General features: G+C 39.7%; 2 protein-coding genes across 6 annotated transcripts in view; one reads left to right on the top strand and one right to left on the bottom strand.

The window, feature by feature from the left end:
* Positions 1-3,483: 3,483 nt before the first annotated feature.
* Positions 3,484-5,914, bottom strand: Mettl18 (methyltransferase 18, RPL3 N3(tau)-histidine). Of its 2 annotated transcripts, none has more exons than XM_027934935.3 (2): positions 5,783-5,914; positions 3,484-4,824 (listed from the first exon to the last, which is right to left on the bottom strand). In XM_027934935.3, the coding sequence occupies exon 2, from the start codon at positions 4,623-4,625 to the stop codon at positions 3,528-3,530; it is 1,098 nt and encodes a 365-aa protein (XP_027790736.3). In that variant the 5' UTR covers positions 4,626-4,824; positions 5,783-5,914; the 3' UTR covers positions 3,484-3,527. The 2 variants fall into 2 exon arrangements, with proteins under 2 accessions (XP_027790736.3, XP_027790738.3); XM_027934937.3 differs by having other exon boundaries at positions 5,802-5,905.
* Positions 5,915-6,038: 124 nt separating this feature from the next.
* Positions 6,039-17,402, top strand: part of Firrm (FIGNL1 interacting regulator of recombination and mitosis) — a 34,907-nt gene continuing 23,543 nt past the window's right edge. Inside the window, exons 1-8 of one of the 4 annotated variants that reach the window (XM_027935040.3) lie at positions 6,039-6,161; positions 8,756-8,795; positions 9,884-9,972; positions 11,689-11,793; positions 12,244-12,384; positions 13,169-13,334; positions 14,621-14,705; positions 16,650-16,788. In XM_027935040.3, the coding sequence (XP_027790841.3) occupies positions 6,066-6,161; positions 8,756-8,795; positions 9,884-9,972; positions 11,689-11,793; positions 12,244-12,384; positions 13,169-13,334; positions 14,621-14,705; positions 16,650-16,788 (861 nt within the window). In that variant the 5' untranslated portion in view covers positions 6,039-6,065. Of the gene's footprint in view, positions 6,162-8,755; positions 8,796-9,883; positions 9,973-10,059; positions 10,120-11,688; positions 11,794-12,243; positions 12,385-13,168; positions 13,335-14,620; positions 14,706-16,649; positions 16,789-17,402 lie in introns of those variants that run through there. The other 3 variants (XR_011704015.1, XM_071600331.1, XM_034636359.2) reach the window with 3 other exon arrangements.

Here is a 17,402-nt window from a genome sequence, read left to right as displayed (position 1 = left end):
ACACCAAGGGCAGCGCCTCCAGCTGAAGTGGAGGCAGAGGGTCCAGTTCGAGTTGTCAGAGTCCCTTGCTGTCCTCTTTTTCTAGTGCTTATGAAGCACCTGGATGAAACAGTATGGAGGGTGCTGAAAAGCAAAGACATGGGTGCTCCACTCAGCTCATTCTGCAGCTGAGCGGCCGTCACACACCTGCAGGCCCTACAACACGTATGTCACCGGCCACTGCACATGGCACAGGGAGTCATGGCTCTCAGACAGCACAGAGACAGTCCTAACCCCCAGGTCTGAACCCTGGGCAGAGAGCCATCTGTGGGACAGTGAGCTGGAACTTAGGGAGCCCACAGGCAGAACACAGCACGCAGGTGACCGTGCCTCCATAACTCAGCCAGGGCACACACCCTTCTCCATTCTATTTTTTTAATTTTAAATTTATTTATTTATTCTAGTTTGTTACACATGATAGCAGAATGCATTGCAATTCATGGTACATATATAGAACAGGATTTTTCGTGGCTCTGGTTACACACAAAATAGAGTCATACGGTTCGTGTTTTCGTACATGCACTTAGGGATGATGTCCATCTCATTCCACCGTCTCACCGTTCTTAACCATCTGCAATGCCACAGCTTCCAAGGGACTCTACAGGAATGGGAGGGGAGGAGGAGGAGGTGGGTGGTGGGACAGAGTGGAGATTGATGCTGGGCAGTGCAAAGTCTGGAACTTAGTTTTTTCTCCAAGTTCTGGGCTGGGATTTGTAAAACATAAAGGTACAAATCTAACTTTTAACAAAAGTGAGCAAGACTTCCTATCTGTTTAGGAAAACAGGGTGACTAAATATTCTTGGAAGTAATAACTTTCATTTCTACACAGGAAATGTGTAATATGATCCATGACATTCAACATTAAGTTGTAATCTTCAAAGAATTTTGTTAGGGAGATACTATTATAAGCCCTGTTTCACAAGAGGGAAATGGAAAAATTTTAGGGCTTTAAAAATCTATTTTTATTAACACACTTTATACACATTAATGAGATTCATTGTGATATGGGAAACAATTTTAAACTCAAGGTATTAGACTACAAAACCCATTGTCTTAGCCTATATATCTCCTTAAACAATTAAATTATTTGCACACGAAATCTAACTAAGCATCCCTCTCCTGGGTTTGTAGCATGACTCACATCCCAAGTCCTCTTCCTGCCAGCTGTCTTGGTTAGGTGTATCCCCTTTGGACGACCTGTTACCTCAGAATTACCTGCGAAGGTCTGGGCTTCTTTTTGATACCTTCTACATATGCTGGACTCCCCCTCTAAAGACTGAACTTGTGTCCAGAACCTTGCTCATGGCCTGTTTCTACTACTCTTGGACAGGCCTCCCACGTGAACTACTGAGGGCTCATTCATCTTGGAGAGTTTCTCTTGAAAACACCTGTTATGTATCACAGGATTCTCTCACTGCCTTGGGACCAACTGGCCCATGCAGCTGGCCGGGCCTGTTTGTACCACCTTATCCAGCGGGTAGGTCTGGAATTGCAGCTGGCTTTCCAGCAAGGGCACTTAGGGACTAGCAACAGCTACTGCCTGCCTTCGGTGGCCTAGTGTGCCATTCACTGCCTGCCCCCATGCACTTACCTGATAGGATACAAAGAGATTATAAATGACTTTGTTCATGTCATAGTTAGAAAGAGTACATGTAACCCTATATATGTTAAGGATGTGTGTGTATTTTTTAATGATATAAACTTTTTTTCTTTATGGCACTAGGGGCACTTTACCACTGAGATACACACCCAGCCTATTTTGAGATGGTATCTAAGTTACTGAGACTGACTTTGAACTTGTGATCCTCCTGCCTCAGCCTGCTGTCACTAGGATAACAGGGGTATACCACAAAACCAGGCTTGATACAAGCTTCTTTAACTGACCTTCACTTCAGAATAATACATGATGTTAAGAAATATTTGTGATAAAAACAGGCATTGATATGTTTGAAACCAGAAGGTGGTGAAAAGTATAATTTCCAATGGCTTCAGTTGAGATTCCAGTTCAACGTGAGGAATGTGATTGGGAGCAAATTACTGAATTCCTTTGAGTTTTGATTTATTTCTAAAATGAGGACAGTAGTTACATCCTAATCCAGGGCTGTTTGGAATATTAAATGTTATTATGTATAAAGCTGAACTGTTGTGCATATAGTATATGCTAAAAACTGTTAGCTGTCATGGTCATCACCAATATATCTGATAAGGTTATAATTATGAAGCAAGATGCTATATGAATACCTAGTCAACAGGTGTCCAATAAATACCACATTTAATTAAACCTAAGATGTAGTATTATTTAAAGTACTTCCAAGAAACAAAAAATGGTATTGATGTCGTAAAGTCAGAGGGAAGATCAATGAAACAGGTAATTGAGGGGAAGGAAGGAGGGAGGGGAAACAGGAGAAAATGCCTGATGAATTTGACAAAATTACACTACATGCATGTATAAATATACCACAGTGAAAAGCATTTATACCACAGCTCTAAAGCATCATAAATGAATGCAAGGTAGACCAGTAGAGCAGAGGAAGGGGAATGGGGGAGGGCAGAGGGGAGGGAGAAGGCACTGGGGACTAAAATGGAGTAAATAAAATTTCTGCACGTGTGATTATGTCAAAATAAAGCCAACTATCATATACAACCTAATGCACTAATAAGAGAAAGGAAAAAAGAAGCATATGAGGATTTTTTTTTTAAGTTTGTGAGGATTAGATTAAAAAAGAAAATAACTGACAATTATAGATAGCATAGCAGATGTCAATTTTAGAGGTGATGTGAAAATTTTTGCACTAAAAACAACAAAAGCAATAAAATGCTGCCCCTCCCCACCACCAGCATTGAACAACCGGTAAGGAGTCTACACCCCCCAGAATTATCTTTTGCTATTCTCGTTTCTCTTACCAAGAGCCTAAATTCTCTTACTTAACTACAAGAGGTTAATTTTAAATTCTCTGTATCACTTTTATACTTTATTATCTTTTATGTTCTTGTTTTCTCATTTTAACATGAATTCAACTGCTCAGCATCCTAGGTAAATGAATATGAAAATAAAACCTTCTCCCGAGTTATAAAAGGCCTTCATCCTAATATTCAGGTTCAGTGTCATTTAGAAATGCTGTACCATTTAAAAATCTGACCAGGCACTTTGTGTGAACAAGAAACTAAAAAAGACTGGGAAGAAATTCACAAACTTTAGACAAGAAATGGCAGGATTTCCTGGGGACAACTTCATGAACAGTCCAAGATGGTAGAAAGGGCAAACAGAATGAAAACAGAACTTTCCGATAAGATGATTTCTGGGTCATCTCACCAAATGCTCAAGAACACTTGCTCAGTCTCACTTAGCAAATCCAATGTTATTAACACAGTTGGTCTATTATTTGAAGAAACAAAACTAAAGACACACCATAATTCCAAGAAAAAACAATAGCAAAACAGAAGTTTGGGGTCATTCTGTTTATTTCTCTTAGGAGACTCCGTGAATATTAACCGGGCTGCTTAAAAGTCATTTCAATTAGGAATCTCTTTAGCCCTTCATCAATTACTTTGAGTATTCTAGTCTCAAATATATCCCTTTCTTCTACAAACTTCTGGAAGAGATGAACACCTCCACCAACACCAAAATAATGTGCCTTGCTGGCCAGAAGCACCCGCCCATTTTCACCCAGCAGTCTGTGGAATGCCTGGTGCAAAGCACTATAATAGTCCGGGTTGTAAATGGTTTCTGAGGTGAGAATGAGGTCATATTTTACAAAGAATTTTTCACTGCTTAGCACAAGCTTACAAAACTCAGACCACTCCCCAGAGAAGAAACGGCACTTGTACAGCTCCTGGGCTACTTTTGACTTCCTGCATCTTTTTGTATCTGGTTCATTTACATCATTTTCTTCCTCTTCCAAAGTGGAGTTAGCCACTACATTAGGTAGGGTCACTTCATCAATCACCAGATTGTTATAATCTTGAAAATGAATTTCTCTGGCCCCTCCCTTGAGTGCAGTTATACCCAGCAACCCTGATCCACAGCCAAGATCCAACACTTTTTTCCCAGCGAATTTCATGTTGGCCTTTGTGAAATAAGCCAGGAGATCAAAGGTACATTCCCAGATTTTTAAGCCTCCTTCATAAACACCTGTAATCAGATCAGAGTGTGAAGAAAAGTTTTCTGGAACTGTGTTTTCTCCAGGGAAGTTCTCTTTCAACAAGGTGGTTTTCACTACTGACATGTTCACAGGCTGGAGACCTGGCAACATTTCTATGACTTTATTTTCTAGCACTTTCTTCAAATCTCTAGGCACAGCATGCTCTTTGGCAAGTCTCAAGCAAGGCCGATCGTCATGTGGCCCAGAGCCCTCTGAGTTCCCAGCTGCACTGGGTGGATCCGCATCTGGAGGGGGAGCTGCATTCCCCACTGACTTGGGCTTCCCCAGGTGCTCCTCTGAACATTTTTTGTTCTCGGGTTCTCCCTTTCGACTTACTGACACGGATGATGCTTTCGAGGAATTCAGAGTCAAAGCTCCATCTCCAGCAGGCGCTAATTCATTTTCCAGATGGTCTTCTATAGTGAAATTAAATTGAAAGGTCATCCTCTTATTAAATGCACACCAGCCTGGAGTTCAAAGGAAGATTCTTCGATTTCTGGACAGAATTTGATGACACACAGAAACCTGCCTCAATTATCCAGTTAGTTCTGTTGGGGTCAATTCCTCTTTAGCTGCTTACACACCATTACAAACACATTTCCAAAGACTTTTTAGAGGTCTTTGCTCCTCTTTGAATTTAGCCCTAGAGAAAAATAAATAAATAAAATTATTAAAGCAAAATGTCACATTTCACTAAAGCGAAATATTAAACAGACCCCGTCACACTACCCATAATCAGCTGCCTTTTCTGAAAAAGCTGTAGGGGTAGAAAGGAGATTTGAGAAAAGATACACACACACACACACGCACACACACACACACCTTAAGGATCAGAAGCTGGGAAAGAAAATAAACTATAAAAACAAGAGAGGAGCAACAGCAACAGCCACTGCCACTGAACAAAGTCCAGGATTTTCAGACAGGACAGCTTAGGAACTTGTCTTTCAGTGATCCTGACTGTAACCAAACCTATTCACTCCCTAAACTTTCAGAATTACTTCATTTTGTTACTGCCTCAAAAAACAAGGGTGCTGAGGAGGAGGATCACAAGTTCAAAGCCAGCCTCAGCAACTTGGTGATACCCTGTCTCAAAATAAAAAATATAACTCAGTGGTTAAGCACCCCTGGGTACTGAAACCAAAACAAGAGGGCTAGGACTGTGGCTCAGAGGTAGAGTGCTTGTGTGAGGTACTGGGTTCGATTCTCAGCACCACATAAAAATAAACAAATAAATAAAATCAAGGTACTGTGTCCATCTGAAACTAAAACAAACAAAAATACTTAAAAACAAAAACAGGAGCTCAAGATTGTAGCCTGGAAGGTGAACATCCCTTTAAAAACATGCAGGTGTGGTTCTCACCAGGCACATTTTTCCAGACCAGGAGCCTGAGCACGTGAGTGACAGAGGGACATGCAGGTGAAAACGCACGGGAACACATGGGTGACCCAGGTGAGCACACGGGTGACACGTAGGGGGGCACAGGTGACAGGGGACGCGTCCGCCCTGCCGCGCCGCGGGTCTGGGGCCACCTCCCGCGAGGTCCAGCCAACCTGAGCCCACCCGTGCACCCACAGAGCCCCGCGGGGCCAAGGGTACGAACCTGGGACTCCCGGCCTCACCTCCCGGAAGCACGACCCAGCCGCGGGGACGCTGGCCGCCGGCGGGACCCGGGCTCGCGGGGCGGAGAGAGCCGCGCTGCCCGCCTCGCCGGGCCTCGAGCGCGCACCAGTGAGTGGAGTCCTCCGGGGCCTAGAGGGGCCGGCTTCCTCGGGCGCGCGGCCGCGCCTCTCGGTGGTGCCCGCTTTGGCGCCGCCTCGCAAGGGCTGCCGGGAGGCCGGGGCTTCCGGTGCGGCGGCGGGAGCGGTGGAAGCGGCGCGGGCATCATGTCTCAGGAGCGCGCGGCTCCGCTGGAGGAGCTGCGCGGCTGGCCTGAGGCGCAGTGCCGCCGCGAGCTGCCGTCGGTCCTGCCTCGGCTGCTCATATCCTCGCGGAGGGCCGGGCCGGGCCGGGCGGGGGCGCCATCGTCGTGCTGTGGCGCGGGCCGGGTCCGCCCTGGCTCCGAGGCCCGCGCGGAGTGGGCGGGGCCGCTGGCCGCCGCTCTTGGCGGTGCAGCGGGGGTGAGTGAGTTGGGGGTCCGGGGACGCAGTGAGGCTACGAGGCCACGGCTTTGAGAGGACAGACCTCTCCCCTGCCCTGTCGGCCTCGCTGGGTAGGGCTGCCTCCGCTGTTGGCCTCCGTCAGCGTTGAGTGCCGAGGGCCGCTGCTGCCTGTGCAGATGAGGCTTGGTTGTGAGTGTAACAATGTGACAGTGTAGCCCTAGCCCCACGAGTTCCAAGGAACGAGTAAGAAATGACCATAACTGGAACATTGTACACATGACTTTTTTTTTTTTTTTTTTTACAGCTAAAGCCCAATATAAATATTAATATCCACAAACAAGTCATTCGGGGAGGCATGAGCAAGATCCCAGAACGTACCAGTGCCTTTCCTCAGTCACTGTGCAGAGACGCGATTGCTGTCCCGGAGCTCCAACGGGCGGGCGGGGGGGGGGGCTGCCAGCCACCCCCTCGGAGAACACCCGTGTTCAGGACTGAGTGGCAGGCCTGGCGTCAGGTTTGCGGGAAACAAAGATGAGCAACCAGGCTCCCTGGCGTCCCCTCCAGGTTCTAGGGGGAATTCAGTAAATTGAAAGTGAATATTCCTACCTTGCTTTGCGTCTCAAACTTTACACAAAAAACTCAAATCTGTTCTTCCTGCAGTTTTCTTATCCAAGTAAATGGTTCTATAAACCAAAACTTTGAATCCTCTCTATTTTCATACTTAATCAGCAAATTATTCTTTCTGACAACAAACTATATCTTGAATCAACCCACTTATCTGTATCCCTGTTGCTACCACTCTGACTCCAAACTCTACCTCTTGGACTATTATTAATAGTTTCCTTATTTCTACTTATGTTCTCCTAAAATCCATTCTTCAAAAAAAGAACCTGCCCCCCCTCCCATCCCCAGCAGGGGCTTCTTAATGAATTAGGGAAAAAATCCAAACTCACCTTATATTCCCAAGATCTGAGTCTTGCTCTTTTCTCACACTGAGCTAACTACAGTATGTCCACAAATACATCAGGCTCACCTGCTTCAGAAACTTTGAGCCCTCCTAGTCTTCTCCAGCCTTTTGGGCATTTCTTTATTCAAGTCTTGGTTCAAATGTTACTTCTTTAAAGGGGCTTTTTTGGAGCCCTCAGTTTAAGGTAATCCCCCAAACCCAGTCTGTTTAAGTTTTATCACAATGCCCTGTACAGTTTTTTTGGGGGGGAGGGGGGCATACCAGGGATTGAACTAAGGGGCACTCAATTACTGAGCCACATCCCCAGATGGGATCTCACTGAGTTGCATAGCACCTTGCTGTTGCTGAGGCTGGCTTTGAACTCACAATCCTCCTGAGCTGCTGGGATTACAGGCATATGCCACTGTGCCCAGCTGCCCTGTTAAGTTTTTTAGAGAGGAGCATAATTAATAGAAATTTGTTTAATTTGCTTCTCCCTGCCCTGTTTTTCCTCACTACACTATAAAGTAGGGGCAGGACTTGGTTTGCTCACTGCTTTTTCTCAGTATTGAGAACTGCCTGGCTTGTGATAAGTGTTTAGTAAAGTGCTGAAAATAGTGCAAATGTCAAAAGGGTTGGAAGTCTCAGACACTATTTTTTTAGTAGGAGGTAGTATTTTCACTGTTGACGACAAACAAAAGAAAAGTGTAACAAATCCATATTCCTGTCACCCCAACATAATCGTTTTCGTATTTTGCATTGTACATATTATTATCCAGCCCTCACCTGCATGTTTACATAATCATAATTTAGGATGAATTGTGGAATAATAAAAACCTGACATTTTCCTTAAGGCAAATTCTACCCAACTGAACTCAAATAGGTTTGTGACTGTACCTGTACTTCATTTTGTTTGCTGTAAAAATGCAAAGATTTCAGAAGAGAATCAATTCTTGTATTAGGTGATGGGGTTATGGACATCCTTGTTACTTGTTGGCATATTCTTTAATGATCTTTAGGTTTTTACAGTAAAACATTTCCAGAACCAATGTAGTTTGTAGTGTGGTTATATTAACTTTGGTATTGAACATAGGTAATGAATGTATTTGTAAAATATTTGTAAGCCCCTGCTAAGTGCAGAAGGATTTCAGACGGGTAATGTTGGTAAGACAGGTATGCAAGCAACAAAGTAGAAATGCTGAGGAGACAGAAATGTCTTTACTAGAAACCAGAACTGCGTGTATCATATAGTAACAATATTTCTTATCTTAAAAGCATTTCATGACTACACATGGAGTGAAAAGTTTATCCCTGAATAGTTTTGAAGATATTTCCTTTAAGTATTCTCACATTACTTTTGTTTACCGAATAAGCATTAAGTTTTTTAAAGTAAAAATAGGCCAGGAATCGGTCTCTAATTTCAGTCTCTCATGGATTCTTGCTAAATTCCAAGAAGGGTCTTTTTGAACTTATTCTCAGTAACGAATGTCCTATTACTGTGATACTGTATCTTCCTTAATTATTTTACTCTATGTATCAACATTCTGAGAGTTGGATTGAACATGTTGGTAAGTAAAATTATTTAATTGTATGATTTACTTTGATGTCATTAGGTCTGAATTCCACATATATTAATAGATGTGTCCTTACAATTTTGTGTTCCCTTCAGCTTTAATCATTTTCTTTATTACAGCCACTGTGACCTTCCATTACCTAAAATGAACAAATTACTTCAAATTACAATGCTTAGAGTTTTAAATTCCATTTTGGATAAATGCCAAAAGATCCGTTGCTATGCATATGTGTACATTGTCAGTTTTCAATGTTGTCATTAGACTTATGTGAAACATAAGTCTACTTAGTAACCTTCAGCATCTAACAGGATTGATGTTGTTTAGAATGTACTTTCTGAGTTATAAAAAGCCGATTGTCCTTGTCCGGGTGATAACAAATTTGTCATTTGGGGAAAGTTGACTTTCTCCTTTCCATCTCTTTATCATTCTTCCTTGATAAGATTTACTCTCTTAGAGGAGTTAGAGAGTTAAGACTGTATGTAGATTTCTCAGTTTACTCAGATTTTGAATTAGCTTATTTGTGTTTTACTGAGTTGTGGGATTTTATAATTTTGGATCTGTATTTTTTGTTGTGTCTAATTTTTTAAGTAGCAAATTTATTTTTTATCTTGAATATAAAAGATACATATTCATTGTAGAACATTGTAATATGCAGAAAATCAGAAAAGATAATAAAACATCCACTAATCTGCAATGGTTAAGATTCTGATGAAAGCAGTCTCTTTTTCCCGTATGTTCTTGTCAGCCTATCTCATTCTTTGGACATTTATGTATATATTAAAATTGAGATTATATTTATTATTTTGGAAGTTTCTTGTTTAAAGTATTGTGAACTTTTTTAATGTTATAAAATATTTTAATGACAGATCCTATATAGGTTGTCATTGTCTTCTTTTTTGCTATTATAGATACTTTTTGCTATTAAATGCTTAATAGTTTCTCCATATAGAATATGTCATTGTGACACTGTACAGAGCTTTGATTGGCAATACTTACATATTCTCACACTTGGTAAGAAGTAATGACTATTAACTGACATGATTTAGTGTTTTTACAAGGTATGTTGCTATTTTGCTTTATAGAAATCCTGAAAATTATGGTAGAAATGTTTTTACCTCATATGAACCACCTGACATTGGAACAGACGTTCTTTTCTCAAGTGTTACCAAAGGTATAGTACTGTTATATTAATCTGCATGTCATAAAGCTTGTTAAAATCTAGCCTCAGACTAGCTATGGTAGCATGTACCTGTAATTCCAGTGACTCAGAAGCCTGAAGCAGGAGGATTGCAAGTTCAAAGCCAGCCTCAGCTACGTGGTGAGATATTTTCTCAAAATAAAAAGGACTGGGGATGTGGCTCAGTGGTTAAGTGCCCCTGGGATCAATCCCCAGTACGAAAAACTAAATAAATAAAAATAAAATCTAGTCTCAGTTTGGGCAAACATACTTGAAGTACAAATAAGTAATAAAAATATCTCATGTGAAAATGTGATGACATTGGTGTAAACTTGAGGTGATTAAAACTATTTTCAGATCCTTTACTGATTGATAGATCTTTTGCTAATTGAATTCAAATTATTGTGGTTAACTTTAAAAACTCTTGTGTTTTAAAGCTATTAATGAAAATTTGGAATGGGTGATGGAAATTTGCTAAACCTTTTTATCATCTTTGTAGTATTTATTGATAATTGTTAAATGTCAGTGTTTGGCAAAATGGAAACCAAAGTTTATTAAAGAAGTCTTGGGAGGAAAACTGAAATTAAAAAAAAAAAACTAAAATCAAGTAATTATGAAAAAACATTAAGCTCACAGATTATATTACTACTTTGTAGCTGTAGATGTTCTCTGAAAAAATATAGCCATACTTTTTTTTCTCAAAGTGGAAGGAACTAAAGGTGCTTTGGTGCTGATTATAACCGATTTATTTATGATTGCTTGGCCTTTATTGGAGTGGATTTTTAAGTTTGGCTTTTAAACAGACAATCAGCAGAATTCCTTTTACTCATAGTCACTGGATTATTTTCTGTCTGAAAAGCTTTTAGAATTTGTTACTGACCGCCAAAAAAAGTTCCTGCTGTTACATAGGTGAAAACAGGAATCTGAGTTAACCGACCTGCAGGAAACGATGTCCTCTGTAGCTTTATTGCCTTGTTGACTGAGTTGTTCTTACAGGATTTAGGCTGTTTAAAGAGTTTAGAAAAATCTGATTATTAAGATATTGGGGGTAGTTAAGCTAGTTACGAGGTTACATATGCTACCTCTCATGTAGGAAGGGGATCTTGAATTGGTCAAAAGGCAGAGTGTTCAAATATTAGTGAATGATGTCTGGGTGATGCAGTGTAAATCCATTCCCACACCAGAGTGTGTCCTTGTAAGATGCCAAGTGGAGGGTGCTTCAAGGCAGTCGTTTTCTAAGTGTATGGAGTAGTGCTTCTGTTTCTTGCATGCCCCAAATAAACCTCAAGTGACTTTTTGTTGTTTGTAGACTCAAACGAAAGAAACAGAAAGTAATTATTTTTTGTGGGGGGCTTTTTTAAGGGATTATGTTGTAGAATTACTTTTAAGATGGACACAATATCTTTATTTATTTTATTTCTTTTTATGTGTGTGCTGAGGATCAAACCCAGTGCCTCACATACATGAGGCAAGCACTCTACCACTGAGCTATAACCCCAGCCCCTATAGAATTACTTTTTACATGTATTTTTTATTTAATTAGGTGTATTTTATTAAGCTGGACCATACCCTGTTGATGTTGCTAATGCAAAATTAAATCATCCTATGGTGTTTTTTTTTTTGTTTTGTTTTGTTTTTTCTTTAAAGGTATGTCTTTTCCTAGAGAATTTTGTTTCTTCTATTCATTTATAACCTAATTTGTTTTTACAGACTGTAAAGGTATTTGATGACATGATGTATGAATTAACCTGTCAAGCCAGAGGACTGTCAAGCCAAAATTTAGAAATCCAGAACACTTTAAGGAATATTTTACAGGTAAGTCAAATGTATTAGAAAGGGAGAGAGAGGGAGTTTAGGGAGAGTGAAAATTTTTATGCTTATGTTGATTAGCCATATAGTCTTTGTTTAATGGCCTAATGCTGGATTTAAGTTTATGAACTTAAAGATAGGAATACTGAATTCTCGATTTTTTTATACAGCTTATGTTGAGTAAATATTTGCATTCTTACAAATCGAGATACCTGAAGTTTTGAGGCGAGTGTGGAATACTTGCTGTGTATTTTGAAGTGTGGGTTAGGTTTCTAAGTGACTGGCCAGTTGTTCCAGTGTTATTGTTCTGGGGTAGATTGAAGTTCTGTGAGAAGAGGAACAGAGTGTGTTTTATCTGTTCACTGTTTTATCCCTAACATTCAGCATATTGTCTGATACCTTTTTATTGCACACAAAAATATACACTTAGGATAAATCTTCTTTTCTTATTTCCAGACAATGGTGCAGGTCTTAGGAGCTCTTACAGGATGTGTTCAGCATGTCTGTGCCACACAGGAATCCGTCATCCTAGAAAGTATACATAGTCTCCCCTCTTCAGTCCTTCATGTAATCAAAAGTACTTTTGTACATTGTAAGGTGAGTAATGGTCTGTGTATACTTTAAGTAGCCTAGAATCAATGGGCAAAGAGGCTGAGTAAAACAGTGTTTATACATAAGGTTTTGCATTTTAGCCAAGGTTATTAGGATAGACTTTTCCTTAGAAAAAAGAGTATGTGTGCAAATGTTTCAAAGTAAATGGATAGAAGGAAGACATAAAAAACGGTCTTTTGAGGGTTCATTGTTGGTGTTCATTTTATGTATTTTTTTTTCTCTATAAAGAAAGAAATGATCAGGAGTTATACTGAGTGACAGGGATTCTGAAATTGCCTGACATACAGCATCTGTGGGTCAGTGATGAATCGCTTTAATGAACTTCCTATTAGAAAGGGAGTTGACCCTTATTTGGTCCATTTCAACATTCCAGGGGCAGCTTTAAGGCACAAAAGCTGGCCAAGAATTTGTAAAGCACAGGCAGTTTTTATATTGCTGTTTGTTGGGTAAATGAAAATTGCTAGCTCATTGATACTTCTCTTTGGTGGTCACTTGCTAAAATGTCATGCACTTGACCTAATGTTGTCTTCAAATGTTATTAGTTCTAGAGTTGCCAGATCATGAAAATCACAAATCATCTTACACATTGTTACAGCTGTCTAAGCACATGTAAAATGGGTGATCACTGATATATTTGTTTTATGGATGTGTGATAAGTTAAAAGCATTGCATTACATTTCTGATCTCTGATAGTATATGTTAAAGTAAATTGGATCTTAAGCTTTTTATGATTTGATTTTTCTCTCATTTTTTTTATTTTTGGAATCAGAATAGTGAAGCTGTATATTCTGGGTGTTTACACCTTGTTTCAGACCTTCTCCAGGCTCTTTTCAAGGAGGCCTATTCTCTTCAGAAGCAGTTGATGGAATTGCTGGACATGGTTTGCATGGACCCTTCAGTAGATGAGAATGATGATATTTTGAATATGGTAATAGGTAAGTGAAGAAAAGTTACTCTATAGTGGATGATGTGAAATAACAGAAATGCATGTGTCAGTTAAAATATTAGACCCAACATTGTTTCTAGTGATTTCAGGATCTTTTACTCATTATGCATAAAAAATAATTGAATTTTCTTGCTGGATAAAGTTTTAATCGTACAAATTTTGAAATTTGCAAAATGTATTTTTACATTCCTTCCCAGTAGATATAAAAGTACATGTACCAAGTAATACCTGTTTCATATGTGATACACTCCATGCTATTTAATTTTTAAATAACTGCTGATTGTAACATACTTCAGTGATTTCATCCTTCACTAATGGATTATGACCCAGAGTTTGAAAAACAATAATCTTATGTATAGGGTAAAGATTATTTTCAAAATTTGTGTAAAAAAGATTATTTTTATAACTTGTTTTGTGTAGGGTACTAAGTTCTTTTGCTCTGTAACAAACCACCCCAAAAATCTGTTGGCTTAAAATAGCCACAGTTTGAATCATTCACAAGTCTGTGAGTCTACAGTACAGGTGGGGATCAGCTGAGATAACCTTTTCTGCCCCAGGTAGCGTAACTGGCTCACTGATATATTTGTAGTCAGTAATTTCATGCACATCTGGCTATTGGCAGAGGCAGAAGCACTGAGAAAGTCCTGTGTGGCACTTCATTCTAGGGACTAACACAGGCTCAGTCACCTTAGGATGGACTTAAGAGTTCCAGGATTAGCAAGAGAGGGCGATTCCTGGTGTGCAATTACTTTGCAAATTTCTACTTGTCTCAATTTTATTATTGTCTCCTTTGCTAAATCAAGTCAAGGGACAATGTTTAGTGTGACTGTGGAAGAGTATGGATATTGTAAGCTGTGGTGGCCAGTTTTATAAAATTATCTGCCATAGGCAGATAGAAACCTTACACGAATACCAGTATATTAGCTTTAATTCTTCCTTGTTAGATTTTCTTTTCTTAGTTTGTCAATTTGGTTTAGAATTGTGTCTATAGAATATTTCAGTTATAATAGGGCACAGCTTTTCTTCTGGATGTTTTTGGTTTTAAGTGATAGGTTAAGTTGAAACTTAAAAAATTAATTTTCCATAGTTTGTAAAAACTAAGTCAAAAGGGTGGCACTTATTTTGAATGATTATTTTGACACAGTTACTTTGAAACTGCATTGCCTATTTTAATTCAATCAAATATTGAAATGTTTAGTTGATACTTTTAAATGTAGGAGAAACACCCTAAATGACATTTTAATATCCTAAGGGCTCTGTTATCTTTCTTTGTAGTTATTCATACACTATTGGATATCTGCTCTGTTATTTCCAGTATGGACCAAGCATTCCATGCCAATACTTGGAAGTTTATAATTAAGTAAGTTTGTTAGTTTTTATAAATATTTCATTTATCTCAAATCCTAATTATTCATGGTTTCTTAGATTGCATTTTGAACAATTTTGTGTGGTGTGTATATTGTTCACTGGCCATGCTATCTGGCAGTGAAGATATCCTATATGTAGCTTCCGTACCAATTTGGACTTATTCATGCTGCCATCTCTAACATGGAAAAATGAGTCAGCTAGCAGTGGACTTGAATCAGACTATAACTACTTGGTTGTAGGTATTATTGTTAAACCACTGTCAAGTATTTATAAGCTTGGGCAAATTAGTAACTAATTATAACTGTCTGCAATCCCTTCATTATGCACGTTTGGGTTGTTCCAACTTATTTCCATTTATAAAGTAATATTGACTTCCTGAAACTGGAGTGCTGGGAAGAGTTTCTCAGGGAGAATGCCTATGACATTCATCAGGTTCGTAGGAGTGAGGGAAGACATGGTCACAATGTCAGCATCATTGAAACCTCTATTAGACATGTGCATAAAAGGTGAAAGGTTGGGGTCATTCTTTGTGGTCTTAGGTGCTTTTCTTTATCATTAAGGCATTAAGTTGCCAATAAGAAATAGTGTATTAGTTGAGAATGTCACCTGGGAGCCATACTGCATGTCCTTGAGTTCATTCTGAAACCACTTTTTCTTCCTGAGACCTTGGGCATGTGGTTAATTTGCCCTTCTGAGAATGAATGTAACGATTGTGGCACTTTCTTGATAGGATTATAGTGAGTGTTGAGTTCATCACTTAAAATGCTGAGACTGTGCCCAACAAGTTAGCCACATCGCCACCAGCATCGTTGTCGTCATGTCTGTGCCACTCTTGCCCCCTTCCAGTTCACTTTTACTCAGCGTTTAGAGTGATCTTTTAAAAAAGTAAATCAAGTCATGTCACTCTACTGTTTACATCTCTCCCATTGTACAAAGTAACACCTAATTCTCCCTGGACTCTTCCTTCTTCACAGACTGCTGTCTCCCTGCTCCTCATTCCTCAAACATACCAAGTTCTCTAGGCCCAGGCTTTCACAGCTTTTCCCTCTGCCTAGAGTACTCCCCTCTCCTACTCTGCACCTTGATGACTCCAGCTTTCTTTCAGTTTTATGCTTAAGTATCATCTTTATGATCACATTCTTTGATAGCCTTAAGAATACGATTAGCTTTTTCTTTTTTCTTTTTTAATATATTTATTTTTTAGGTGTAGATGGACACAACACAATGCCTTTATTTTTATGTGGTGCTGAGAATTGAACCCGGGTCCCGCCCGTGCTAGGCGAGCGCTCTACTGCTGAGCCACAATCCCAGCCCAAGATTAGCTTTTTCTGTTGTAGCGCTTTTGGCTTTTCTGTCTCAGCATTTATCACAACCATAATTAAATATATTTACAATTATTTAATATTCTTATGCTAGACCACAAGTCACAAGTTCTATACACACAGGGCAGAGATGGTATCTATTTGATCTACTTTTTGGGGGGTCGGGGGGGGTATCAGGGATTGAACTGAGGGTCACTTGACCACTGAGCCACATCCCCAGCCCTATTTTGTATTTTATTTAGAGACAGGATCTCACTGAGTTGTGTAGAGCCTTACTGTTGTTGAGGCTGGCTTTGAACTCTTGATCCTCCTGCCTCATGAGCTGGTGGGATTAAAGGCAGGTGTGCACCACTACGCCCAGCTTGATTTACTTTTTTATCCCTAGGGCATAGAAGAGTGCCTCACACATAGTAAGAGCTCATTTAACATTTTATACAAAGAGAAAAAACAAGCAACTGCTTCAGATGTAAAGTTAGCACATCTTGGGTATACTCTTCTAATACATATTATGCATTGTGGTTTTTAAAAGTGTTGTATAAAGCAGATATTTTTATGGCCCTAAGTTACTTGCTATATTACTTGTGATTGTATTCTTTTCATTTTATTCATTTTAGGCAGAGCCTTAAACACCAGTCAGCTTTGAAGAGCCGGTTGAAACACAAGGATGTCATTACTAGCTTGTGTGAAGACATTCTTTCCTCCTTCCACTCCTGTCTGCAGTTAGCTGAGCAGATGACTCAGTCAAATGTGCAGGTACAATCTAACAGCACTTTAAGCAGTACTGTTCTGTCCCTTGGCAGATACTAAGTCTCATTTGGACAAATGGATCATTCTAAAAAGGTTTTGATTTACTCCTTCTTTTGGTCTGTGGGGTTATTCACAACTGTAGTTACTTCCCACTCAGAACACTGCCTGGCATCCTGACTGCCCTTGTCTCTGGAGTCCACCTTACCCTGTTGTCCACACTGCACTAACTGGTTGGTCAAGGTCTTTGCCTCAGATTTCTTTCATTGTTTTCCACCCTAGAACAAGTTCTAATTCTGTGTTTATTTAGAGTAAATTATAATCCTAATTCTGATTTACTTAAGAACTTTTTCACATAGCCACAATCTTTCTGTGTTTCCTTCACCAATGCATGCAACCATTAGTGGTGTGTATGTGTATCAGTCTTTTAAAACTTGTATAAACTTATGTTTAGTTTCATTTCAAGAAGTTATGGCGTTAAATTGACATACCATTTAGGAAATAGATGAGTTCTAAACATCTGTAATACAGTTGTTGGAATTATAGTTTGAGTGGTCTCAGTCCTTAGATGGCCGACTCCATGCTCTGGGCCCCAGGTGAGGCAGCACATTATGGGGGAGGTC

The sequence above is a fragment of the Marmota flaviventris genome, chromosome 12 (assembly GCF_047511675.1).
Source record: "Marmota flaviventris isolate mMarFla1 chromosome 12, mMarFla1.hap1, whole genome shotgun sequence".
In the NCBI taxonomy this organism is placed as follows: Eukaryota; Metazoa; Chordata; class Mammalia; order Rodentia; family Sciuridae; genus Marmota; species Marmota flaviventris.
Note: the sequence above shows the minus strand (reverse complement) of the source record. Positions and strands in the feature narration are given on the sequence as shown.

Bases quoted from the DNA above. Each gene is read 5' to 3' on its own strand.
- Mettl18 (XM_027934935.3), bottom strand. From the start codon at position 4,625: ATGACCTTTCAATTTAATTTCACTATAGAAGACCATCTGGAAAATGAA.